General features: G+C 43.0%; 1 protein-coding gene across 2 annotated transcripts in view; it reads right to left on the minus strand.

Annotated features, from left to right (window-relative positions):
• The window catches only part of LOC119169769 (uncharacterized), a 33220-nt gene extending 10538 nt beyond the window's left edge, over positions 1–22682 (minus strand). The window contains exons 1-11 of one of the 2 annotated variants that reach the window (XM_075886743.1): positions 22613–22682; positions 20977–21032; positions 20818–20902; positions 20260–20367; positions 19636–19685; positions 18859–18982; positions 17217–17285; positions 15646–15715; positions 10912–11143; positions 9773–9846; positions 2247–2390 (exon numbers count right to left, since the gene is read on the minus strand). In XM_075886743.1, the coding sequence (XP_075742858.1) occupies positions 2247–2390; positions 9773–9846; positions 10912–11143; positions 15646–15715; positions 17217–17285; positions 18859–18982; positions 19636–19685; positions 20260–20367; positions 20818–20902; positions 20977–21032; positions 22613–22621 (1021 nt within the window). In that variant the 5' untranslated portion in view covers positions 22622–22682. Of the gene's footprint in view, positions 1–2246; positions 2391–9772; positions 9847–10911; positions 11144–15645; positions 15716–17216; positions 17286–18858; positions 18983–19635; positions 19686–20259; positions 20368–20817; positions 20903–20976; positions 21033–21217; positions 21378–22612 lie in introns of those variants that run through there. The other variant, XM_037420790.2, reaches the window with a different exon arrangement.
• Between the last annotated feature and the right edge of the window lie 237 nt (positions 22683–22919).

Genomic DNA, 22919 nt, shown 5'->3' on the forward strand with positions numbered 1-22919 from the left:
ACAAATTTGGAGATTCACTTTGTCCGAGAATAATACAATGTTTCACAGTCACCCACTGTTCACTCACATCAGCCATTCTAAAAAAAAAGTGCCGAGCGGGCGGAACTGATTTTACACAAAACAAGAGACCACTGTACCCAGAGAAGGTCTTTCTTACAAACACCAGATACGATTTACCTGAAAGGAATTGCGTAATGCTCACCTAGCATAAAAAATATGCTCACTCTTCCCAGCACAGCACTATTCCAGTTATCTTAGAAACTTGCGTCCCACGATTTTTTTCTAGTTTTGATGCAAATTTCTAGTTTTGTGATGAAAATTCGGTTCCATACTCTATGCGATCTTGAAAGTTTCCAGTCGAGAATTTACACTTTAGGTTTGAACATTGCGCAGCACTATCATCATCATCAAGTTTCTGCAGAAATCGCAGAAACCTGACAGGAAAGAAAGTTGATCTCCGCTGACAAAACCATCAGCAACTGTGCTGTGGTGCAGCAGTTAGGCGCAATCGAGCGAAGCATTCGTGGTTGGGAGAAAGAAAAGGAAGCCCTCTTTGTATGCAGCGGCCTGAAAAGTGCCCGGAGGCCAAGAAAATGGAGTGAACAGGAATTGACAGACTCCGTTTGGGAGCAATGAAGCACTACTGGGGTTCCCGTCGGTAATAGTGCTTGACACGTTTCAGTGTCGCCTCCGTGAAGTGACTGCTGCGCGACTCTCGCGCCGAGCCCTACGTTATCCCGGGAGGACATCTTCGTTGAAGCCACTTGATGTGTGCCTGAATAAACCATTCAAGAACAACATCAAGCGCTTGTATATGAAGTGGATGACGGCCGGAAGTGAAGCTTGCCGGATGGTTGAAACAGGGATCGCCAGCGATGCCGTGGACATGAACTGCCGAAGCTTGGATCTGCATTCCCGAGACACTCGTTCGTTGTGCCTTCAAGCAGTGCTCGATTTCGAACGCCCTTGATCGAACTGAAGATGAGGTGCTGTGGGAGTTTCCGAATAAAGTGCCTCAGGTGACGATGAATAGGTGCGTGAATAAATGTTTTTGGTTTCCGTTTTGCTTGGGCTACATTAGCGTGACAACTTTTTTTTTCTCCTGCTTGAAATACTACACCTCGAACTATATCCAGGCCTAGACTATACGAGTTCCTACGGTACTTTAGGGCACCACTTCGTTTGACGCACAGCCCATTTGGCCAAGGTCGCTACCAACAAAGTAACAAGCAAAAAGCGCCGCATCGCTTTATCCTTTGCATTGCACGTTTTCTTGGAGAATACTATATCTATTCGCGTGATGAACCCAACTTTTTTCACTAAAGCTGACGCCAGTTAGTCGAGGGAGGATTCATTACATGGGAGAAAAATGTCACGGGAGTCACAACAGCAGAAATTTTGCATGACGGTATTAACAAACTCGCCGTCCGACCACTGCTAGACTTTAATTGAGTGGCAGGACTACAGAGCTTCTATTCCAGAATTTCGCTCACCACAAGAAGAAGCTGACCTCGTTTTAGCTCCTGACATGTGCGACAAACCTTTTTGCTCGAAGCTCTTTTCTCCTGTAACGAACGCACACAGATCGACGCCGAAGTGTCGTTTAGCCACTCGGTTCTCATGCTCCAGAGCAAAGTTTAAAACTGGCCATGTAGCTAGCCTACCAGCCAATCATGCCCTGCACAGCAGCTGTCCAACGAAGTTCACTACAGCAATCATGGCAACAAAAACGAAGCTTGGGGTAGCAACGCACGCACATTGTGGGGGCACATAGTGCTGTTGCGCTGTGTTTTCTGATTTGTTTACGCACTGCTGTGCTTGCGTGGGGCTGCAAGCAAAGAAGTGTCTTCTGTGTTCAACAGATGGCACTCTGCCGCAAAAGGCACGACTTTTAAATGTTGATGAATGTCGTCTACGCTCTCTCTCCTCACATCTGTTTAGCATAGTTGTTAAACTATGTTTTGACTTTTATTGCATCGTTTTGTGATACAGCGGCATGATTTAACACTGTTTTGATCATCAACAACACTGGCTATCTCACCAAAATAAAATGAATACATTAAAGCAGATTTTTTTTTTAAAGGACTAAGATGGGGGTGGATTCGTGCAAGTGGGTTCATTATACGAGTAAATACGGTATGGCTTTTGCCATAATTTTTTTTCCCCAAATCGTATGGCAAAGATTCTATCATGATTGCACAATAAGCAGTGCATAATTTTAGACATTTTCACGCATGGGAGCTCACCCAGAAATCCTTCCTCGTCCTTGAAAGTCTTCTTGACCGACTTCATCACTCGTCGGCGCTTCTTCTGACCCCCTTGGGTGCCAGAGTCTGGCGAGGACTTTGCCGAAGGTTTGTCATCCACGCTTGTAGCAGCACTGGATACAGCTGCAACAGAATCGATTTAACGATGGGAATGAGCCCGGCACGAAGGTACATAGTAACGTAAGAGTGTACTCATCTGTGTTTACACCACAGCCAGTGCCCAGTCTTATTTGCCCCGAGACCGGGCTATAGACGGCAGCACCGCACCGCGCTAGTGTGGATAGGCAGCCGGTGGCGCGCACACAAATGTACGCAGCGGCACTTTTTTGTGAGCGGTGTGAGCCGATTACCAGCAAATAAAATGCGTTGAACACAGTCTACTCATAATAATATATATGTTCATTGCTGAATGTATGCAAGAAGCTCGCCAAATATTACTACCACTTCTGAGAGAAACGCAATCTGCCATTGAAAGGGATGTTTGCACTCGGCAACTGTCTACGTTTGCACACTATGTTACGTTTCCTGTATTTTATTTGTAAGTCTTGAGTTTGTGTCCCACTTACTACGAACTGCTGTAGTGTGAGTGAATTCATTCTTTTCCGCATGCATGCCGGTCTTGGATAGCAAAAATAAATTAATAAAAACTGAGGAACGAATCTCATAGTCTTGTGCGACGAGCTAAAATAACCGCGAATACTCAAACGTGTCTCTTCTAATTCAGTTCTTGAAATGGCTGTACAGCTGTTGATAAGCTTGTTCAGGAAGATTACGTGGCTGACAGCGCTTCAGCACACTTGTTCCTACTCTAATAACATTATAAAAAAGTAACAGCTCAGTACACAGCTTTCTTCGATTGATTATCTACATGACAGTGATCAACAAAGGTTCAGATATTCAATGGGAGAAACGTTTTCCTTTTTTAAGTGAATGATGTCCGCTCCTTCTGTCACTCTATAACAATGCCACAAAAACGCTCAAAATAATGTAAAAGAAGATGATGTTCTGCATAAAATTATACATCAACATTGTATTGATATGAATAAAAATTATTGAGACACACTGTCTGGATTAAGTTTGACCATTTGTATTATTTAAAGTGAATCCAAATTTAAACCCAAGAGTATCTCTATAAATTTTGCACAATGATAAAATTAGGCAGGGAAACTCAAGTTGTATTAAACTCCATGTCATTCTATTTGCTGTTCTGTTTAGGCAGCAATTTGATTACCAAAGAGTCAGAATTAACTATTAAGAAATATTTCGCTGTAGTGAGACAAGGACCATACAATAAAGGGTTGGTTGTCTCAAACACAATTAAAGGTAGTAGCTTAAACGTAAGCAACAGTGCCACAGTTAAATTGCAAACAATAGAAAACTTTGTTTATCACGGAGTCACTAAAACGTTGCATTAACACAATATCTAATGCTTCTTATGTACGGTAGGACGCCAAGTGCACATTCAATGTGCTTCAACTACGAAGCGGCACCTACACTGAAATAATCCCGGCGATAAGAGGGCGCCACAACGATACATAGAACTTGCGGCAAGTGCGCGAACTGATGATATTGAAGTGCATATACTACAGCCGAGCAAGGCCAAATGCTTCTCTGTAGATGGCGCTTGGAAAACATACCAGCAGTTCAACTCATGCTAATAGAGCGGGACAAATAGCCCTTTAGAATTTAACGTGGCGTATGCGCACACGCTAGCCTTACGCGGCTAGCGCACGACGCAGGGATAAATCCACACAAGGCATGCTTCAGCCAGTGGCCACCAGGTGGCAACTCTGCTTGATCATTGGGCGGATAGATTTTAAAATTTTTTTTTGCTGCCAATGTACCAGTCAATGTATTTTTTTTTTAATTTCTCATTTTCAGGACATGCATATTATTTTACAGATGTAACTAATTTCTACACATTTCTTCTCAAACAATCTCCTCTAGATTTCTGAGTACACCAGCATAAATGTAAGCAAACTAGATTTATCTTTTTTTTTTTTAAATAAATGAGTGTACACATTTTCTTTTTATGTACACACGAGCACTTTTCAGAACTGGAGCTACCATGCAGTTGCACCTTTCGACCATTCCAGCGTCTCCTCTATTTTATCAATGCCAGCCAGATACTCCCAATTCAGCTGTTCACGACCCTCTCCTCTTGCCCTTTCTTGCTCTCGCCCATCACCTAGCCTTCGCAACTGCTTTGGGGTCATTGGAAAGAGAGCCCCTCATGCAGTGCCTCCCGCCGGGAATAATATAAATTAATTTTTTGTTCAGTTGTGTACAGATTCGCGGGGCGACGTCTTGAATTCATCGTGTTCACAACGTTGGCGGTCACGCTGGCTCTTTAAGTGATACGGTGTTTTGAGATAGCATGTGGCCATTCGTGGCACTATAACCAATGAGGACACGTCACGATGACGCTGCTGCATAAATAGCGCTATGAGATGGTGCCGGCATTGCTTCCAGCTACAGAGAAAAAGCATGAAGTAACAAATCTGACAGATGTATGATATTAGAGAGGGACACACGTCTATCGTGTTTGCGTGGAAGCTCTCGGAAGCACGTGTGACGCATGCAGCCCTGCCCCTCGGGGCGTCGCATCACGATCACTGTCTGAACTAAGGCGGACTGACAGCTCCCAATAAAAAGTGTGCGTTTGCACTGGCATTGAATGAAATAAAGGTGGCGTTGACCATCCATTTCTTTAAAAGAACTGACTATTTCATCGTACCTTTCTCTCATGATTTACAGTTAAAAAAAATATTACCACTCAGGGCTATGCCAGTCAGGCTTGTTACCAGCCACACGAAGTCCTTTAACTTTCACCTCAACCTAAGCAGACAATGCAGATAATGCAAATGATACTGTGGAAAGCTCTTCATCACAATTTTTATTCTGAAGGATAAAATAAAGTGCTACAAAGAAAACATGCTTGAAACAATGGTCAATAGGCTTTGCAGCAACTGTATGCCAGTAATTATCAGAAGTGGTAGAGTGTACAAATAATGTTCACACAGAACTGTCACTCACTGATGGTAAAATATAGTGATGTCATTTGATGTCTGACAAGGACACCACTGAACTCGAGGTTGTTAACACAAATACTTCCCACTGTAGAAAAACAAAACACTACGTTCAATGCCATGCTATGAGATGCGCTGCCAATCCTGTGATACTCATCTGTTACGCTTCTTGGTGTTACGTTTTTCCTGCTGGTACATCATTTTCAGCCAGTCTCATCATAGCTTCCATAGGACACAATGCATTGGGAACACCTGTGTTACACTGCAAATGTAGGAACTATCTGGTTTGACACGTCATAAAATGGCACTCTGCACTGGCCCACCCTGTAGTGCTCCACAGACTGGCTTTTCGGGACCCTAATATAGTTAAACCTGGATATAACCAAATTGACCGATTACCAGAAAAATTTCTTACAAGGAGGAGATCGTTATAAGCAGGTTTGGTATGAAAACTCAAAAATTAATGCACAAATTTTTAAAAAGGGGAACTGAAGGTAGAGCTAATCTAAAACACTTATTTAGCGGTAAGAAAGAACTGCATTATTATTGCGACAGTAAATATATGAAGACTCTCAGCAAGTTTTTGTCATCGCTGCCATGTTCCGCAACAAGTCCAGATTGATAACATGCCCCGGCGCACTGCAACTTTTACTATCGAGTAAAAGCGCGCGAGCACTGCTGAAAGAGATAAAATGAGCCAGCCCTTCCTTATCGTTTAGAGGGCGCATGTGATAACATCCTCTTGCGTGTTAGAACTGCCGTCGAATGCTCAAACAAAAAGGAAAGCATCCGTCTTGAACAAGCATGAAAGAACACGGGGGGGGGGGGGGGGGGGGGTCACAGTGAATTTTGATTTTAAGTGCGCATTCACGATCAATACAATAGAAGAGACTGTGTGGAAAGAGCACTTTGTCCTGGAGCGGCCTTATTTGCTTACACAAGCATTTTGTAGGAGTCCCAATATCTTATCCAAAAGATTTTGCTGCCAGCCTTACTTACTTTAACAATAAAATTTGTTTTAACCGCATTAATTGCATTGCATTGAAAGCACCGTCGTGTTGTTACGAGAGCCAACTGGCTTATCGCGAAGGCTACGGTCCCGCAAACTCGCAGTGCAAGACCAAAGCACCAGATTTGGGTGCTCGTTAAAGAACACCAGGTGGTCGAAATTTTCGGAGCCCTCCACTACGCTGTTTCTCATAATCATATGGAGGTTTTGGGACGTTAAACCCCACAAATCAATCAATCAAACTGAAGCTCGTGATGCGTCAACCTCCAAACATTTATTGTTATCACCATGGTCTTGGAGAGTTCCATCAACTCCTAATCAGACATCACCTCGGTAATGGCGACTTGGCTGTCCACATTAGATTGAAAAAAGAGGACAAAAAGATCAACGTCGTTGGGGGCCACAAAATGTGCACGCAGTCAAACCATGCACGCGCACATGGCGTCGAAAACGAAACGTGCACAGACATTGATACCATGGAAAACGCCCTCCATATGCAGCTCGACCCCACATGTAACGCTAGGTAAAAGCGTTGGCAAAAGTAGTTTTCGTTCTTTGCTTTTGGATTGGGGGGAGGGCACATCAGCGTATTCGCCCGCATCGACTTGTGAGGTGCAGGCCCGCCTGCTGGCCTCGCGCACGCCCACACACAATAACGAGCACTCGCTCTGGCATGGGAGTCGCCGTTGCCACGTGCATGCGGCATCGCTTCGTACTTCGGCGAGGCAACGACGTAAGATGCATGCTCTTGCCAAAATGACAGAATCCGAGGCACAATTCCCGATTTTCCGTGACAAAAATTCGTTATATCAAGGATGTCTCCCACTGTTACTTTATTACATAGAGGTCGCAAACACATGTTCTATGGGGTAACAGCGGGAAATAGAAAAACTTCGTTATACTGAGGAATTCGTTATACGGAAGTTTGTTATAAGCAGGTTTAACTGTAATGTTCCTGGTCAGTCTGTCTGAGTACACCTGATTGGCTATGAAGAATAGGTATGCCGACTTATGCAGCTTGGCTCCGCTTGACAATGAAATAAACCACACAATATGGTGGGGACAATACCCACCATATAGTATTTTCTAGTCCTGCAAACAAAAACACGGACCTCCAAAATTTGTATATGCCATATTAGCGAGGTGTCTATGATGTCACTTAATCTTATGCGCATTATTATAAAACGCAAAGCCTCCGAAATCAGTTTGGCTGCATAGTCGAGTTGCCGAACACTTATTATTGTCCATGCTTCCCGTAATATTTTTGTACTGTCTCCTTACTTCTGAATCGTCACGATGATCATGCAAGCGTGCTTTATGTGCTTAATTCTTTAATGCTTCTAACTGTTGGGGCCAAAACAATCACATACCATTACGTTTCTGCGGGGAACACCATTCTCGTCCTCACCGACCAGACCGTGGCTGAGTGTGCAACAGCGCAAAGCAGTGCAAGGAGGAGGAGCAGTGTTATCAGAAGATTGCTTGCAGAGGTGCTTCCACATTTGCAAGGTGTTTGGGCATAATCAAAGCTCTGGTATCCTGACACTGCGGTAACTGTACTAGAAAAGAGGGCCAAGAAAGTTACCACTCACAGATGGGAGTGCCTCTGGCAAAAATTTCACAAAAAAAAGCATCACCGCATATGGTCACTTGAGAATACCAGCCCAGGTATCAGAGCTCACATCATCAGATGTTTACTTGGGTTTACTTAGGAGTTTAGCTGATTTATTCAGAGTAAATGTATGCACAAGTGATCATGACGAGACCCATACTGTACTGCAGGCATCTAATTTGCATAAAATAGTTAGTCTCTCAAGTCAGTCATTCACAACTATCCAGACTTATCTCTTAACACTGCAGCTGTTCATCTCGCGGCAATCGACTATAAAAAAGTGCACCAGCCAACAGTGCAAAAGTTTTTTACATGCCCAAAGTAACCAAATAAAGATTGTGTGCACTTCACTGCAACTGTAATTTTTAAATTTTGTCTTTTTTCTGAACTTTTGCATTTCCTCGTTCCTATTTTTAATTTCATATAGTTCCCTGAAAAACATATCAGCAGAGGTTTCGCTGAAAAACATTCAAATTATTGTACAGAATGCAGCATCATTTGTACAGAATGCAGCATCATCAGCGTGAACTTTCTTACAGCTTTAATGCGCGTAGAAAAATGCACAAACGCCTATGTAGTTTCAAGAATGCAATTTAAAACTACACTCAAATGTCATTATAACGAAGTCACACCTGCCACGAAAATGCTTCATACCAAGCGAAAATTCATTATAAACCTCTATTCGTAAAATCTATGACAAAGCTATTTGTGCTCGTCCCTGTATCTTCTTTTTTGTAGTCGCTTGTTTACATTTGCGCACACCGGTTTACCAAAAACAAAACTATTCTTCACTTACTTCGTTATAACCAATAATTCACTTTATCTGTGTTTGTTATATCAAGGTTTGAGTACAGTATGCTGTGTTAAATAACACCCAACTTTGATCGGCAATTCGCATACCTCCATTGCAAGTACAAAGGCTTCATTGAAGCGAATTGATGTAGCAGCCGGTCACTACTGTTTTTTTTTTTTTTTTGACACAAAAGTGTTTTACGCCGGGGTCCACCACGGCTCCACTGACGTTGAAAGTGACGTTCAAAAATATATCACCAAAGTGACGTTGAAAAATATACGCTAAGGGATAGCAAAGAAAAAATCAGAAAGCAAACAGCCGTCGCGTGGAATCGAACCAGCAACTTTTCGATTCTCAGTGCGCAGCGCTAACCACTACGCCACAAAGCGTACGTTGTCTAGAGTGCTAATGGCAAGCCATTTACATACACCATGCACCGTTTGGCAGTCCTCAAAGCTTGAAAACTATAGCGTGTTTTCATAATCAGAGGCAAGATAGCACGCTCTCAAAGTCGCCGCTTCCATAATGCGCTGCCCCCCATCCCTCCCTCCCCCAGCCCCAGAAAGCGTGGTCTTTCCTGCACACGCGCTTATCAGACTCATAACTTAAAGAGGACGAATATGACTTCACAAGCTGCCGCTGCCCAATTACAAAATGAGCGCCATGCTGATACATGACGCAGGAAGAATTGTGGCAGTTGTTAGTCCGCACTCGTCCTGTGTATGCTAATTTCATGCGTGCTTTCTGCTTGAGGTGTGTGCTGCAAGTTTCGAGCTGCTTGCCGTTCCTAACGTGACTTTCAGTTTGTTGCTGTTGTGAAACAATGCACTATAAATGCTGCCTCTGGAGAGACATGTTTCACTTTCGTGTTATATCGATTCCCCTATAGGGGGATCAGTCACGTTTTTTAAGTACATTTTGTGTGACTGTCTTACAATTACAATTTCTACTTATGCACAAACATACTAGATTTTATCACTACAGTTCACCGTCTAGCAAGCATGATCTGTATCGTGCTGGTCCCTTTAATTATGTACAGTATATTAACCACATAACCCTTACCACTTGTGGCATTTTCTGAACTGGGGGGTGTCGTTGTTGACTGCGTTACTTCATCTTCTTCATCTTCCGAGTCACTGAAATACCAAAACAATGAAAACTCAGTGATTGCATGCTTCTGAAACTTCTCAAACAATGAAATTTTAAGCCTAGTAAATCAGATTTTACAATTTTACCTATGATTTCTTTTTTTGGTGAGGGGCAGTTGGTGTGTTAATTTTGACTAAATCATAAGCTTCAGTGAGTTTTCAGACTTCAGTGTGTCTCACTTCGGATTTCAGACTTTAATGTGTTTCAGGCAGTGTGTTTTCAGAGAAAGTCCTTCCAAAAAGAGATGTCTTTTTGTGTGGAATTCCAATGGCAGAGTCAGAGTGGCCGATGGACTCTGCAAGCGAGTGCTCAATTACGGCATAAAGCAACGCCTCCAAATTTGCGATTGGAACACAATCCGGCTGCCGGAACAAGCATGGAGAGCAAGCTGGAAGAGGAAGTCTTTGTGGTGCTTAGAATGCCTTGCACGTAGTTATTTCATTCCCCTAATTTCACAGTCAAATTTTGTTGAACTACCACTTGTACACGGTAGCTTCAGTGTCGCTATCACTATCCGATGAACTGGAGCTTTCTGGTTCGGAGCTGTCGCCAATTTTCCCAGTCAGCTATGTCGTCCACCATTGCTGCCAAGACACGAGACATCGGCAGCACCCCCAAGTGGGCAAATGCGTTAAACAGAGTATGCCACACCGACTTCCTGTCCACTCCGCTGATTTCGGTGGACCAACTTTGCCCGCTCCTCGGAGTCACTCCCACTATGAATATACTTCGATTTTTTCATTGGAACACTTGACTCCCACTCTTACTCTACCACTGAAACACACTTGCCCCAAAATGAGCACGAAGACTTGCTCCAACTTTGCCATTGGAAATCAACATTAAAAACAAGCAAGGACTGCAAGCAAGTTTGTGAATGCACCAAGCCCAATATAAGAATATTTTCTTGAGAAGATACACAAAAAAAATAATACCATCTCTTGAACATGATACATGAAACCTGACACAAAATCTACTGCTAAAATGGTAAACAACATCACCTGAACAGCGCTAAGCAACCACAACTCCCAGAGCTAAGACTGCAGTTGGCGCACCTGATGACGTGTTTCCGCGATGGCTTCTTTCTTGTCACGGAGGACACCTCTGGAGAAGCTGGCACCTCCGTCTTGATTCGCTTATTCTCGGGCGTGGACTTGTCGCTCGGACTTTTGTCGACATTCTTCCTCTTCGTTGCCTCGCCACTGGAAGGTGTACTTTTTGGTGTCACTTTGCTGTCGCCTGCATCCTTCTCTGCGGTTGGTGTCGACTTCGATGATGCACTAGCAGCTGAAAGAGGACACCCTCTTTGTATACCGTTCGGAGGGACAAAACTGATGTCGCATTTATATTTTGGTGTAACATAACGTAAAGCAGAATGAAGTAAAAACAGTAGAGAACATACCTCTAGCAGCCCCTTTTTACTTGCTATGGTTTCGAGTTTATTGATGTCATAATAAACTTGACAAACTAGCTTTGCAATATGAAGTCACTGTATTCAAATGCTTCTTTATGTAGTTCAATGGGTGGCATTGGTGGGCACAATAAAATTTCTGTAAATTCACTTTTCAATGCTGCTTGTAGCAACAAAGCATTTTTGAAAATGGAGTGATGCTGCCTGAGGATAACACATCAAAACATGGTTTACCACAGCATAGACCTTATGCCCAAACTTTCTGTCTATGCTGTGGTAAACACAACATAGACAAAGTTTGGGCGTGATACCTATGCTGTGGTAATCAATGTCCGGTGTCATCCTGAGGTATTATCCTCAGGCAGCCCACAGCATAGACAGAAAGTTAGGTGAGCCGATGAGATTAAAAAGTTTGCAGGCATAATGCGGCAACGGAAAGCACAAGACCGGGTTGATTGGCGGATTATTGGAGAGGCCTTTGCCCTGCCAGTGGGTGTAGTCAGGCTGATGATAATGAGACATAGGGCCCCAGCTAAGTCTTGCCAGAGTTAAAAAACATGCAGATGCTCTTTGTGAAAACACGGTCAAGTGCATGTTATTGACCATTTCATAGATTAAGATACACTATTTTTTGTGTCCCGATTACTTGCATAATTGGGCAAGATTGGTTAACTAACTTCTAAAGCAATAAATCTAGGCCAAAACCTCAATTAAAAAGCTATAGATGGGTTTGCAAAACATCCGAGTAGACAGTTTCTTACTTTTTATGTAGCAAGTATCCGCATTCTTCTATTTTTTGTAAAATCTCGTACAATACAAAAAAACACCAAATACCATGCTCATTTTCGCACAGTGACTGCCATGCTTCCTAACATTCAATCTACAATTCATGCAAATCGCACCTTACACTTGTTCATGACTGATAAGCAGACACAGTGGATATCTCTTGTGCTACTACAAGCAAAAGGTGTGCCATCACTATCACTGTCATTGTCCTGTTGCTACCATCATCATTACCACCATCACTACCACAATTATTATCACTTATACCATTATCAGCCACTACCACCGTCATCCCAACACCTTTGAAGGGGAGGCACACCTAGCTAAATGCTGCAGTCATTAGCAGGCAAAATGCTTGGTTGCAAGGTAATGCAAGTGGGTATGTCACATGGTATTTTTTGCCTTTCACAGGCAAATAGAAGAAGTAGAAAAACCCTGACACTTCATGTATTGAAGGTTAGAAGCTGTCTAATCAAACTACAATTTCCTAGCTGAAATTTTTTTTCCCAGCTTTGCCACTTGATAAGTTAGTGAATTAATCTTGTCAAATGAAGCAGTTGAGCAGAACACAAAAACTAGTTCAATGTACTATATGCTATAGTCATAAACATGCATTTATTGGCAATATCATAAATTTTGTCAGCATATTTTTAAACTCTAGTTGGAGTTACCTTGGACACCCTGTATAATTAATACAAATAAGCTAGTACTATTAGGTTAAAAAAAGTACCTAAATGCCCTGCCGTCTATTTCAAAACTGAAAGATGTCAGTATCCCTCTTTTACTCTTCTTTTTTGTCTTTTGCTTCATGTCAGAATGTGAACCTTCTGCATCTGCCAATTGTAAATATTTCCCTCACATACTCCAAACTTCATGTGTGCTGTCAAATTTTGATGTGGCTCCACGAACTAGATTGTTTTTTGAACGATACGGTGAACTGTTGTCCTGAACGATACGGTGAACGGGCCAGAGGGGCCAGGAATGTGCCCAGAGTACTAGCCGGCACCAGTTGAACACCAGATGGGAACGACGTTTCCATGCCTTTGCCTCTTTTGCGGAGCATCCTTTTACATCAACGTGGACGCAAGTACCGACGGACGTGGTGAGCGATTAGAGATGCCCGTGGGACTTGGCCATGCTAGAACTTGTTAACTATTGTGTTTAGGAGACCTAGTTGTTTCTAGATAGCTTTAGTCTTTCGTGTGTACTTGTTTACGACTGTGTGTGTGCAATGAAGTGTGTTCTCGCACCACATGGTATCGCCTTCATGTTTTATTCTCGCTAACTCAAACAAAATGGGCCAGGCGAAATATCAACATTGTGACAACAATGACCTGCCACTTTTCCAAGTTTTTGCTGTGCAGAAACTTTTCTAACCATGACAAGGACACCACAGTGCACATCACCAACTATTCAGTGGACGTCATCAAGATACCAACACGCGCAATACTTTGATGCTTTAGCGACATAACACATCAATATCACAGAAACAGTGAGTGAGCATACAAGACTACAACAACTGAAGTTTTATCTAACAACACTTTCAGAAAAAAAATTGCTTAAATATATTATGTTGGGTTGCTCTGACCTACACGTCATTACCAAGTTCAGCCCAAACACACTCAATCAACTATGAACACCGTAAGAAAGAAATGCCAGGCCTGCGCGGAAAGCGCAGCACAGTCACAGCAAAAGCTAGAAGAGCAGCATTTCAGAGCCTTTTCTAAACACTCGTTGGGTAACTACTGCACGCACACTTGCTTGATACCCACTACGGCATTAATAATAAAATTTTTGAGTAGTAGGCCGGCATTGGCTATGCTAATTTTGTCATTCTTCTGAGAAGCGTGGTATCCGCTAAAAACACGCAAGGAACTTTTTGCCAACTGTTCATGCAGTGGCTGACGACGATAAGGAATTATGACTCAAGTGGATATGTGCCACAATCGCTAGGTGAACAAGAACAAGCTTTTGTAATGAGTTGGATCATTGGACGACCCACTCATTACGCTATTCGCATTGTGCAACGGCCGGTTGTTCTTTCGTTGTTTTAAAATACTTTATAAGTCGTATCAATGCGATTGCTTTCCCCGACATCAAGCCTGCCTAAGGTGAATTTGCCAACAAGTCCCAAGCACCAGCGTGGCTTAGTTGTAGAATATTGGGCTCGCTGACGACCAGTAGACCCGGGTTCGAGCCTCATTGTGTCATATTGGTACTAGGTTGTTTTTTTTTCTACTTTTGCGCAATGTGGCTACGGACACCGGCAGGGACGGTGGACAACTGCCCGTGACCCGAGTTCCGATTTCATAACAGCTTTCACTGTAAAATAGATGTGTCTAGTGCGAATAAGCTTTCAATATACCTAAAGAAACTACCTGATAGTTATGTACATTAGATCACATAGCACCTAAAAGTTCACAACCAGCTTGGTGCGTTTTGTTTGAGCCGGCGGGACTGATATATGAAGGCGACACGGTGTGGCGCAAAAACACACTTCATTGCACACATAAACAAGTACACGCAAAAGACTAAAGCTATCTATAAACAACTAGGTCTCCAAAACACAATATAACAAGTCCTAGTACAGCAAAGTCCTTTGTGCATCTCCCCACATCGCTCACCACGTCTGCCAGTCCTGGCGTCCACGCTGGTGTAAAAGGACACTCCGCAAACGACGCAAGGCGTATGGACGTCGTTCCCATCCGGTGTTGGACTGGCACCAGCAGGTACTCCGGGCACGTCCTTGGCCCTTCTGGCCCATGCATCGTTGATGTCAGAGACAGGTGCCTGCAAGCCCGGGCTCGTTCAAAGTGGGCGGCGTGATGCTGCCCTGTCCCGGCCACTCGGTACACCGCCCACCAGTTGAATGACCGGAGCACGAAGACAGCAGCTTGCTGAAGTGAGGACTCGGGCGGCTCTCGAAGCGCTGCAGTCCTGGGGCAGGACACAGGCCGCATCGACCATCCATCTTCTCCTCCGTCGTTCTGGCCAACGTTCTCCTCTGAACGTGGCCGCCTTCCAATCTCATGCCCGCGCGCCTCTCTTTCATCTTGAAATTTTTTCTATTGCTCGCATTCCGTACATTTTTCTTTTTTCTTCTTCGGCCATTTCCCTTGTCATCCCTGACACAAACCTATTTTCCAGCTTTTACAGTAGGTGTTTCTTGATTACTTGAAGGTTAGATATGATAACCATTCTTGTATGCAATAGTGATTATGAAACCCAGCATTACAACACTTGACAGCAGCAATTGTGAGCGAATGAACTTGACACTACTACTGCAGCACCAGATGACAACTGAAGCACTCAATCGGCAAGTAATTTGCAAATTATGAACGGCCTTTTTTTTTTCACATATACAAACATTGCTTGCACCCCGATGAGCAAGGTAACTCAAAGAGCCAACCAGCATAACAAATAAAAATGCACAATGGAATACACGACGAATTTTTTTCAAATAACTAAGCCTTGTTTTGTACTGTAAACATTAGGCACATATTGTAACTACTAGGCAAATTCAAAGGAGGTCAAAACACAACACACCTTTAACACAGGAACCACACACAAAACGGGCCAAGAGAACAATTCTTACCTCCAGTTCGAGCCTTGCCAAAGGCAGTTGCCAGGTTGTTCTGCTTGGGCTTTGATTTGGCTGATCCCTTCTGCAAACACAGTGTTGACAAGAGAACATTTAAAACGGTGGCAAACGATCAAAATAAGATACGCAGCAGTCGTGAGCTACAAGTCCTAGTGAAAAACCTCGCTGTGCAATTGTAAAGACACAGAACCAAAAATGCAACAGGAGAGTTTGTAATCTGTCTGGGGCAGCTACAGTTAGCGGCTCTCACACAACTATGGCATCCTGAAAGTTTGCTTTACCTTAGTGTATACACAGTCATACATACCATTCAGCATACCACGAATCTTCCGAGTGATGTGACCAAAGGCCCAACCTGTCGGTACACTGTGCAAACGTTCTCCCTGGCAACCTTGGTACTCATTTTACGAAAGCAAACTTTTCCTATTTGCTAATGTCATGATAGTATCGAAAATAAAGCCGTTCCCTTCATTTAGAAGAAGCTGATGAAGTTTAGCTGAGATGTTTCATGTGCTTTTTTTTTACTTTGTGCTAACAGATTCTTTGTTCGATTTGACAATTGTTAGAATACTGCTGCTTTCTTTTTTTTTCTTGAAAGTGCGTGTACAAAGATATTCATAAGTTTGTTTACCATTCTTCTGTTGAGTTCACCTGTAATGTACTATGCTGCCAAGATCTTGAAGAAAGATCGCTGTATCTATAAATAAATAAACTAATCAAATAATTTATAGGGTTATACATGACCAAACCGCGGTATGTTTGTAAAGCATGACTCAGTGGGAATTCCTGATTATTATCCGCCCTATGGGGTTTTTCAACTTTTACATAAACCGAAGTACACCAGAGTTTTGTAATTTGGTGCCACAGAAATGAGAGGGCCATGGTTCGGAATCCACCTCGCTCATGCATAGCAGTACAACACCTGAGTCGCAAAGCTAACACTGCCCGTCTTCATTTTGATTCCACTGACATTTCTTCATTATCCCAACATAGTAGGAGTGGTTAGCAGCACCTACATCAGTTAATACTGCACTGCTACCATTTGAAGAATATGTGGAGTTCTACGCCCCAAACCACAATATAACTATGAGAGACACCAGCAGTGAATGGCCTCAGAAATTTCAACCGTCTGGAGTTCTTTCAACCTTCTGGTGCGCAATGACATAGCACTGTACACAGGCCTCTGCCACTTCGCCTCTATCGAACTTTGGGTTAGCAGCCGAGCACTGTAACCATTCTTCCATCGAGGCGGAAAAACTTAAACAATATAAAGGCCCGGTAGCATGTGCTTTTAACAATGCATCTGAGTGCTGCCGGCATAAAATTAAAGAACAAATGCTACCCGAGGTAAAAAGAAGGAAATCTTAAAAAATACAAGGAATGCTGCCCTTATATTTTTGTTTACTCAGAAGACATGATTTAGCCCACAAAAGTGGTTTCTTAATTACCTGAATTGTTCGCTGCAATATTGCTACAACACCACAGTCACGAACTGCAAGTCGTGTACAAAATCCTGGCTATACAAAGAATAGCGTGGAAACAATGCAGCAAGGTGTTCCTCTTACCGATGTTGGCGTAGGTTTATCCTTCTCTGTCTTGACCGGCTCACTTTTCGTTGGCACCGGCTTGGATTCCTGCAGCAGACATTGACAGCCGTATTCTTAGTAAGCCGTATTCTTAGTAAGCAGTATTCTTAATAAGCACACAGCATTATACTCCAATATGTGGACTCAAGAAAAAGTACAACTTTGACCCACACAAGATCGCATATTGTAAAGAAGTGTCACAAACAAACAGCAGCGATGGTCGAACATTCAACAGCACAAAGCTTCGTTTCAGGTCTACCGATTGGCGCAAAAGTAAGGTTCAATGAACTGAAAGCAAAATGCGAAACAAAAATGCAAGATAATAGAAAATTGCAGCATAACGACTGCCTTCTAACTGGTGTTTACTGCAGAGAATTATTTCTAATTAGTGCATTTTGTTCTGGCATGTACACCTGTGCAATAACAAAAAAAAATAGATAGTCAAGGCAGTAAATAAAGCTATTTCTTAAGAAAAGCCACCGAGTATGTAAAAACGTCAATGGAGGACTCACTGATGCAGCCACCTAATCTGTTAGACTCTGTCATTGCAAGGACAATGCATACTAAGAATTACACAGGGTTGGTGAGACCCAGTATCTGGAGGGCTTAAGACAGCTCCGTGTGTTCTTGCAAGATTTTAAGCACCTTTCTCACGGTCAGAATCGAGACTGCACATATTTAACAAATAATAAAAAATTCAATACATCACAGATTAGGCATTGGAGATACTCTAATGAATGGCTTTGAAAGGTTTGTTTTCTTTAGCAGTGTTCACCGTTATATTTAGATGTCCTTTAACAAGCGACTTGTGAGCCTGAAAGGGCAAATTTTTTACAAAGAAAAATGTTGATCCACATGATCTTTTTTTTCATTATTATTATGCTGACACCTGTCGTCACTGACCTGCAAATTAACTCACTCAGCTTCAAATCTCTTTGCCAAAAATTTTAGTACGCATGATCACACAATAAAAAAGCGGTGTGATCATGCGAGTAAATACTGTGTTAGTGCTTATACAGTAGAGTAGACTCTCAGTAAACGGAACCTGAAGGGACCGGAAAAATATGTTCCACCTAACCGTTGACTCAGAGGTGAACATGGGTGCAGAATACAAGCCCGAAACCAAGCATTGCACAGGCAATAGTTTCGTTTAAGCAGTAGTTCAATTTAACAAATTTTCATTTACTGAGAGTGTAATGTAGTGTATTTTGGAACACACCTGCCTACAGCAGCTTGTGAACAGAGAAAACAATCAATGATCAACAACTTTCTTAGATGGCTCGCTGGATGTGGTAGCTCCTGGGAGAGCGCACCGCATGTACCCCTGACAACCTAGTCAAGGGACTTCTCCAGCATCACCTACCCTTGCCACCATACAGGTACCTTTCTTGCTATTTATGACGACATGCTGCAAGACCATTTTGTTGAATGCCTAAACAAGATGCACAAAGCTGCCACTGAATGTAAAATTTGCTTTTTTTAGTTTGTTTGCACAGTGCTCGCGACAGTATAGTACCTACACATATCTGCTATGAAGTGTGGCATTAGCTGGTTAAAGCCAGCTTTTTTTTTTTCCACTGAAATAATGCGCATGTCTGAAGGCTCTAAGGGTCTCGCTCACCTGTGCACGAGAAGGAGGCTTTGCAGGGGAAACAGCTTTTCTTTCTGCCACAGTTGAGATTCCATTGAGACCCTTTCTAGCGCCTCGCGTCCTCTGCGCTGCTTCGCAGTAAATGGGGCACACACTGCAGGAACATAGTCGACAGGTTAAGCGACACAGGGAGCACAGTTACAAGGATTGCCACTGGTGACAGAATTGCCTAACCTAGAATGCCACGCTTTTAAATGGCACACTGGGAAGTTCGTCCGAATCTCTAAAGGTGTAAGCAGTTATTGCACACAATTTCTGGGATCATCTGGCAATTCTGGTGTAAGCAGGCCTGACAAGATGCACCACCATTGAAAAATCCAGCTGCTGGCTGACGCTCTATTTGAAGATGTTTGCAGGAAACCAGACATTGCTCTGTATACTAGTCTTTTCTTTATGTTAGCACTCCCATTAACTAAACTTACGGTCTTTGTGGAATGTGTACCACAAGAACTTCACACCTAATGTGTTTGATATGGCTATTTTAAAGCTGGTTATTTCACACTTTGTGACAAGTTAGAAATGGTTGCCAATACAAAGCAAATAGAGGTTCAACACAATTACAGCAAGAGATGTAACCAAAAAGTTTACTACATTTCTGAAGCAATGATGTTCTATCATCTCTACTACAAATCAACAAATGCGTGCTGAACACAGACGATAACACAATCACAAACAGACATGCTTCACAAAACACACGCATGCTGTAATATGAAAGTCAAATGGCCAAGACAAAGGCATGAAAATTACCTGAGCTTGAAGTCGGACGTCGCTGCTTCTGTTAGTCTGTCTATGCAGTCCTGCAAGGTGATTGAAATGTATGTATCCTTCCACACTCGGTGTCGATAGTAAGAAAGTGTCACACCAGATGCCCCACAAATTTCTTGTAAGCTAAGAGCAGTGCAGTAAAAGCGATAAGAAAGCCAGCAACCATATGGCGTTAAGCTGGCATTATCATTGTAAGACCTGCTACAAATACCAGCCCGTGAAAAGATCACGTGCTTCCTCCCAAGTTTAAATGCCCATATATACTCCATGAAGCGAACAGGATGACAGCCGTGGCTGTAGCTCGGTTGGTAGAGCACTAAACACGCTATTCAAAGGTCGCTAGTCTCTGCCTGCGGCAGGCTATCTTTTTGTCCACTTTTCTTCATTATTTGCATCATAATTACTACAAATAACATCCCCTAATTTTTTTTTCGCTTTCAGGTCTGTTAGCTCTAATTAACACTCACATAAAATACTTAGTGGCCTCACATCATCCTTTTTTTACTTAGTCTTCAACTGAAACTGAGCTGGTGACTCAAGTAAAAATGGAAGAAAACTTTAACTTGAAGTAGAAGTCAATGCAACACAATTTTTTACTAGACTCACCTCCAGGTTCGAAGGCTGGGCACTGAATGCATGAACACCCGTCACAGTTGTCAGATCGTTTTTGGCTTCAGACACAGACTGCCTTGCTGTCAAGATAACGCGGTAGATCTAGAATACAAAAACGAAAGTCAACTTTATACGCATTGCCTGTGGTGTCTTTTCAATGGCTTCGCATTAACGAAAATTCCACCTCCTCCTATAAAGTTACTATTAATCTTTATTATTACTGTAAGCCAACGGATCGTGAACCTGTTACTCTTATGGTGCGATATGCATTTTAATATGACGTGATATACACAATAGTTGGTGCATGAAGTTCAACCTTTTACGGGCAGATTTACTGCTCATTCTAGAACAAAACTGTGTTGTTGAAAACAGGCACGGTGTATGCGTTTTACGAGTCATTCCTTTTGTCCAGGGTGGAAAGCGCGACAATTTTAGATGCAGAATTACAAAGGCAACTATAGCGAACTATAAAGTAAGGACTTTCATGGCAGATGAACACAAACATACGCGCGCAAAACCCGTTCTCATTTTAGGGGAGAAGAAACGACGAACCTTGTCCTGTATGCCAGTAATGACAGAATGCCCGATGACATTGCTTCCATCGGCCTCTTGCTCGTTTGTAAACTCCTTCAGGTACCTTTACGAAGATGGAGAAACAGGGCGACCAGGCGACAGTAGGAAGGTTCCGCTAACCGAACGAGGTATACTCACCTCTTGGCAGTGTTTGCATGAAGATCGAATTTCGACGCAAGCCACTTGTACGTTGCCTGCAATGAGTGACACTGTTGTTACGATACACCAGGCAGTTTCCCTTCTGAGACCACCCCTTACAAGGTTGCTCATGCTAAAAATTACATTCGGCAATTCGAAACCGACGAAACGCGTCGAAGGATACCGACATGCGATGCAGAAATCAGAGGCCCAAGTGAAAGTGTGGACGCAGGTGACTTACAACGTGACGATCGTAGACGACTTCGCTTTCAAGTTGATCGCGTACGCTAGAATCCATATTTCCTACCGTCTTCCACGACGTTCAGTTTATCAGCTTACAGAAAACGGGCACTCATCAACAATCTTGAGAGAACTCGAGAGCGCGCGAAACGGTATCAGCTGTCTCCGCTAGGAGTCGCTAGAGGCGCGCTAAGCAAAATCAGCAATAGTGTACTGAAAAAAAGAAAAAAAAGGTTATTGATTTTATAAAACACCGCATGAGACAAACTCATGCGTGTTCTTACCGAATTTTAAAAAGAACAAAAAAATTGTTGTTGGATACCACAGTAGACTGCGTGCGTGTGGTGACCGTTGTGGTGATCACTGGAGCCCTTAACGACCACCGTACAGTTTAAGATTCTTTTTATTTGTCACTATATCTTGTGTCAATTGAGGTAATAAAACATGTAGAAAACCACATTTTATAGTACGAGTGCTTTCAACCATACTTTTAACGTATTAGTTTCGGTTTCGCTGTCTAAGAGGGAGCGTCAGTGTATAGGTGTTCTGTGGGAGCGTCTCGTGTCGCCGTTTATTTTAGAGAGCCATCATGCTCTTGTAGGCTCCCTATCATTGTTTGAGACAACATTTTAGGTCACTGCGGTAGTGAGTACTAAACGTTTGTTTCTGTGTGCCAGAACTAGCGACGGCGCTACAGGATGCCCCTGGGTACGAGTGCCCAATGCAAGCGCAAAAGTGAGAAGCGCGCACGCATGTCTTTAATGTCGTCATGCTGGCATGAGAAATTGAAGTGATGCCAGGTTGAGCTAGTGGATGCTTGCGGCTGCTCATGCAGTGTTTCAATAGCCTAACACTTTTAGAGCTCTCCGCTTGTCATTCACAACCACGTGCAACTCGGTAAAGGCCTACAACAAAGCTGACAATGATCAAAACTGGCTAATATAATCGAACGAGCTTTAGAATGGTATAGCAATGGTATAGCAGACATAAATAACCAAGAATTAATCGCAATGATTAACCGAACATTGCTAAAAACTCTTCAAAAACATGCAGTCAGCCAAGAGAGCACGCCACCACCCTACAACCCCCCTCCCCCGTGATAACGGATAAGGTCCCTAGATTAAAGCAAGTTCCCTATTTATCTAGGGATCTTATGCCCCATAGTGTTACTGGATATGTTACTGTACTCTAGCACCCGACGGGCGCTTCTCATGCGCCTTCTTCACAACATGCAACTTGATGGAACTCGCTGCATGCAGACGACGCGTATCTCAACTGAAGGGAACAAGCAGGAAGTCCACAAAGCATTGCAAAAAGCAGCATGTATGTCCAACACATAGTTGGTTAATCTCCCTAATACTATTCAACTAGTGCTCGGAAAACTTTCCATGCTCACCTGAAACATTTGACTTCATCAATATGGCTTGGTAAACAGAGCAACTCCATGAACAGGAACCGCTGGGGGGGGGGGGGGGGGGGGCATGCTACACGTACCCTTACTTACGTTTCACAGCAGTGGCGCTGCATCTAGAACTGCATTAATCACTACATAAGAACGTCTTTTTCGATTAGATTCTTTTCGGAATGTCACCACCACATAAGAATGTGACCTGTATCAACTACATTATAGAAAAATTTTAAACCCTGGCCTTTGTGCACCCCCCCCCCCCCTATCATGCCGTAATCACTTATTTTTCAAGAGT

The sequence above is a fragment of the Rhipicephalus microplus genome, chromosome 2 (assembly GCF_043290135.1).
Source record: "Rhipicephalus microplus isolate Deutch F79 chromosome 2, USDA_Rmic, whole genome shotgun sequence".
Taxonomy (NCBI): Eukaryota; Metazoa; Arthropoda; class Arachnida; order Ixodida; family Ixodidae; genus Rhipicephalus; species Rhipicephalus microplus.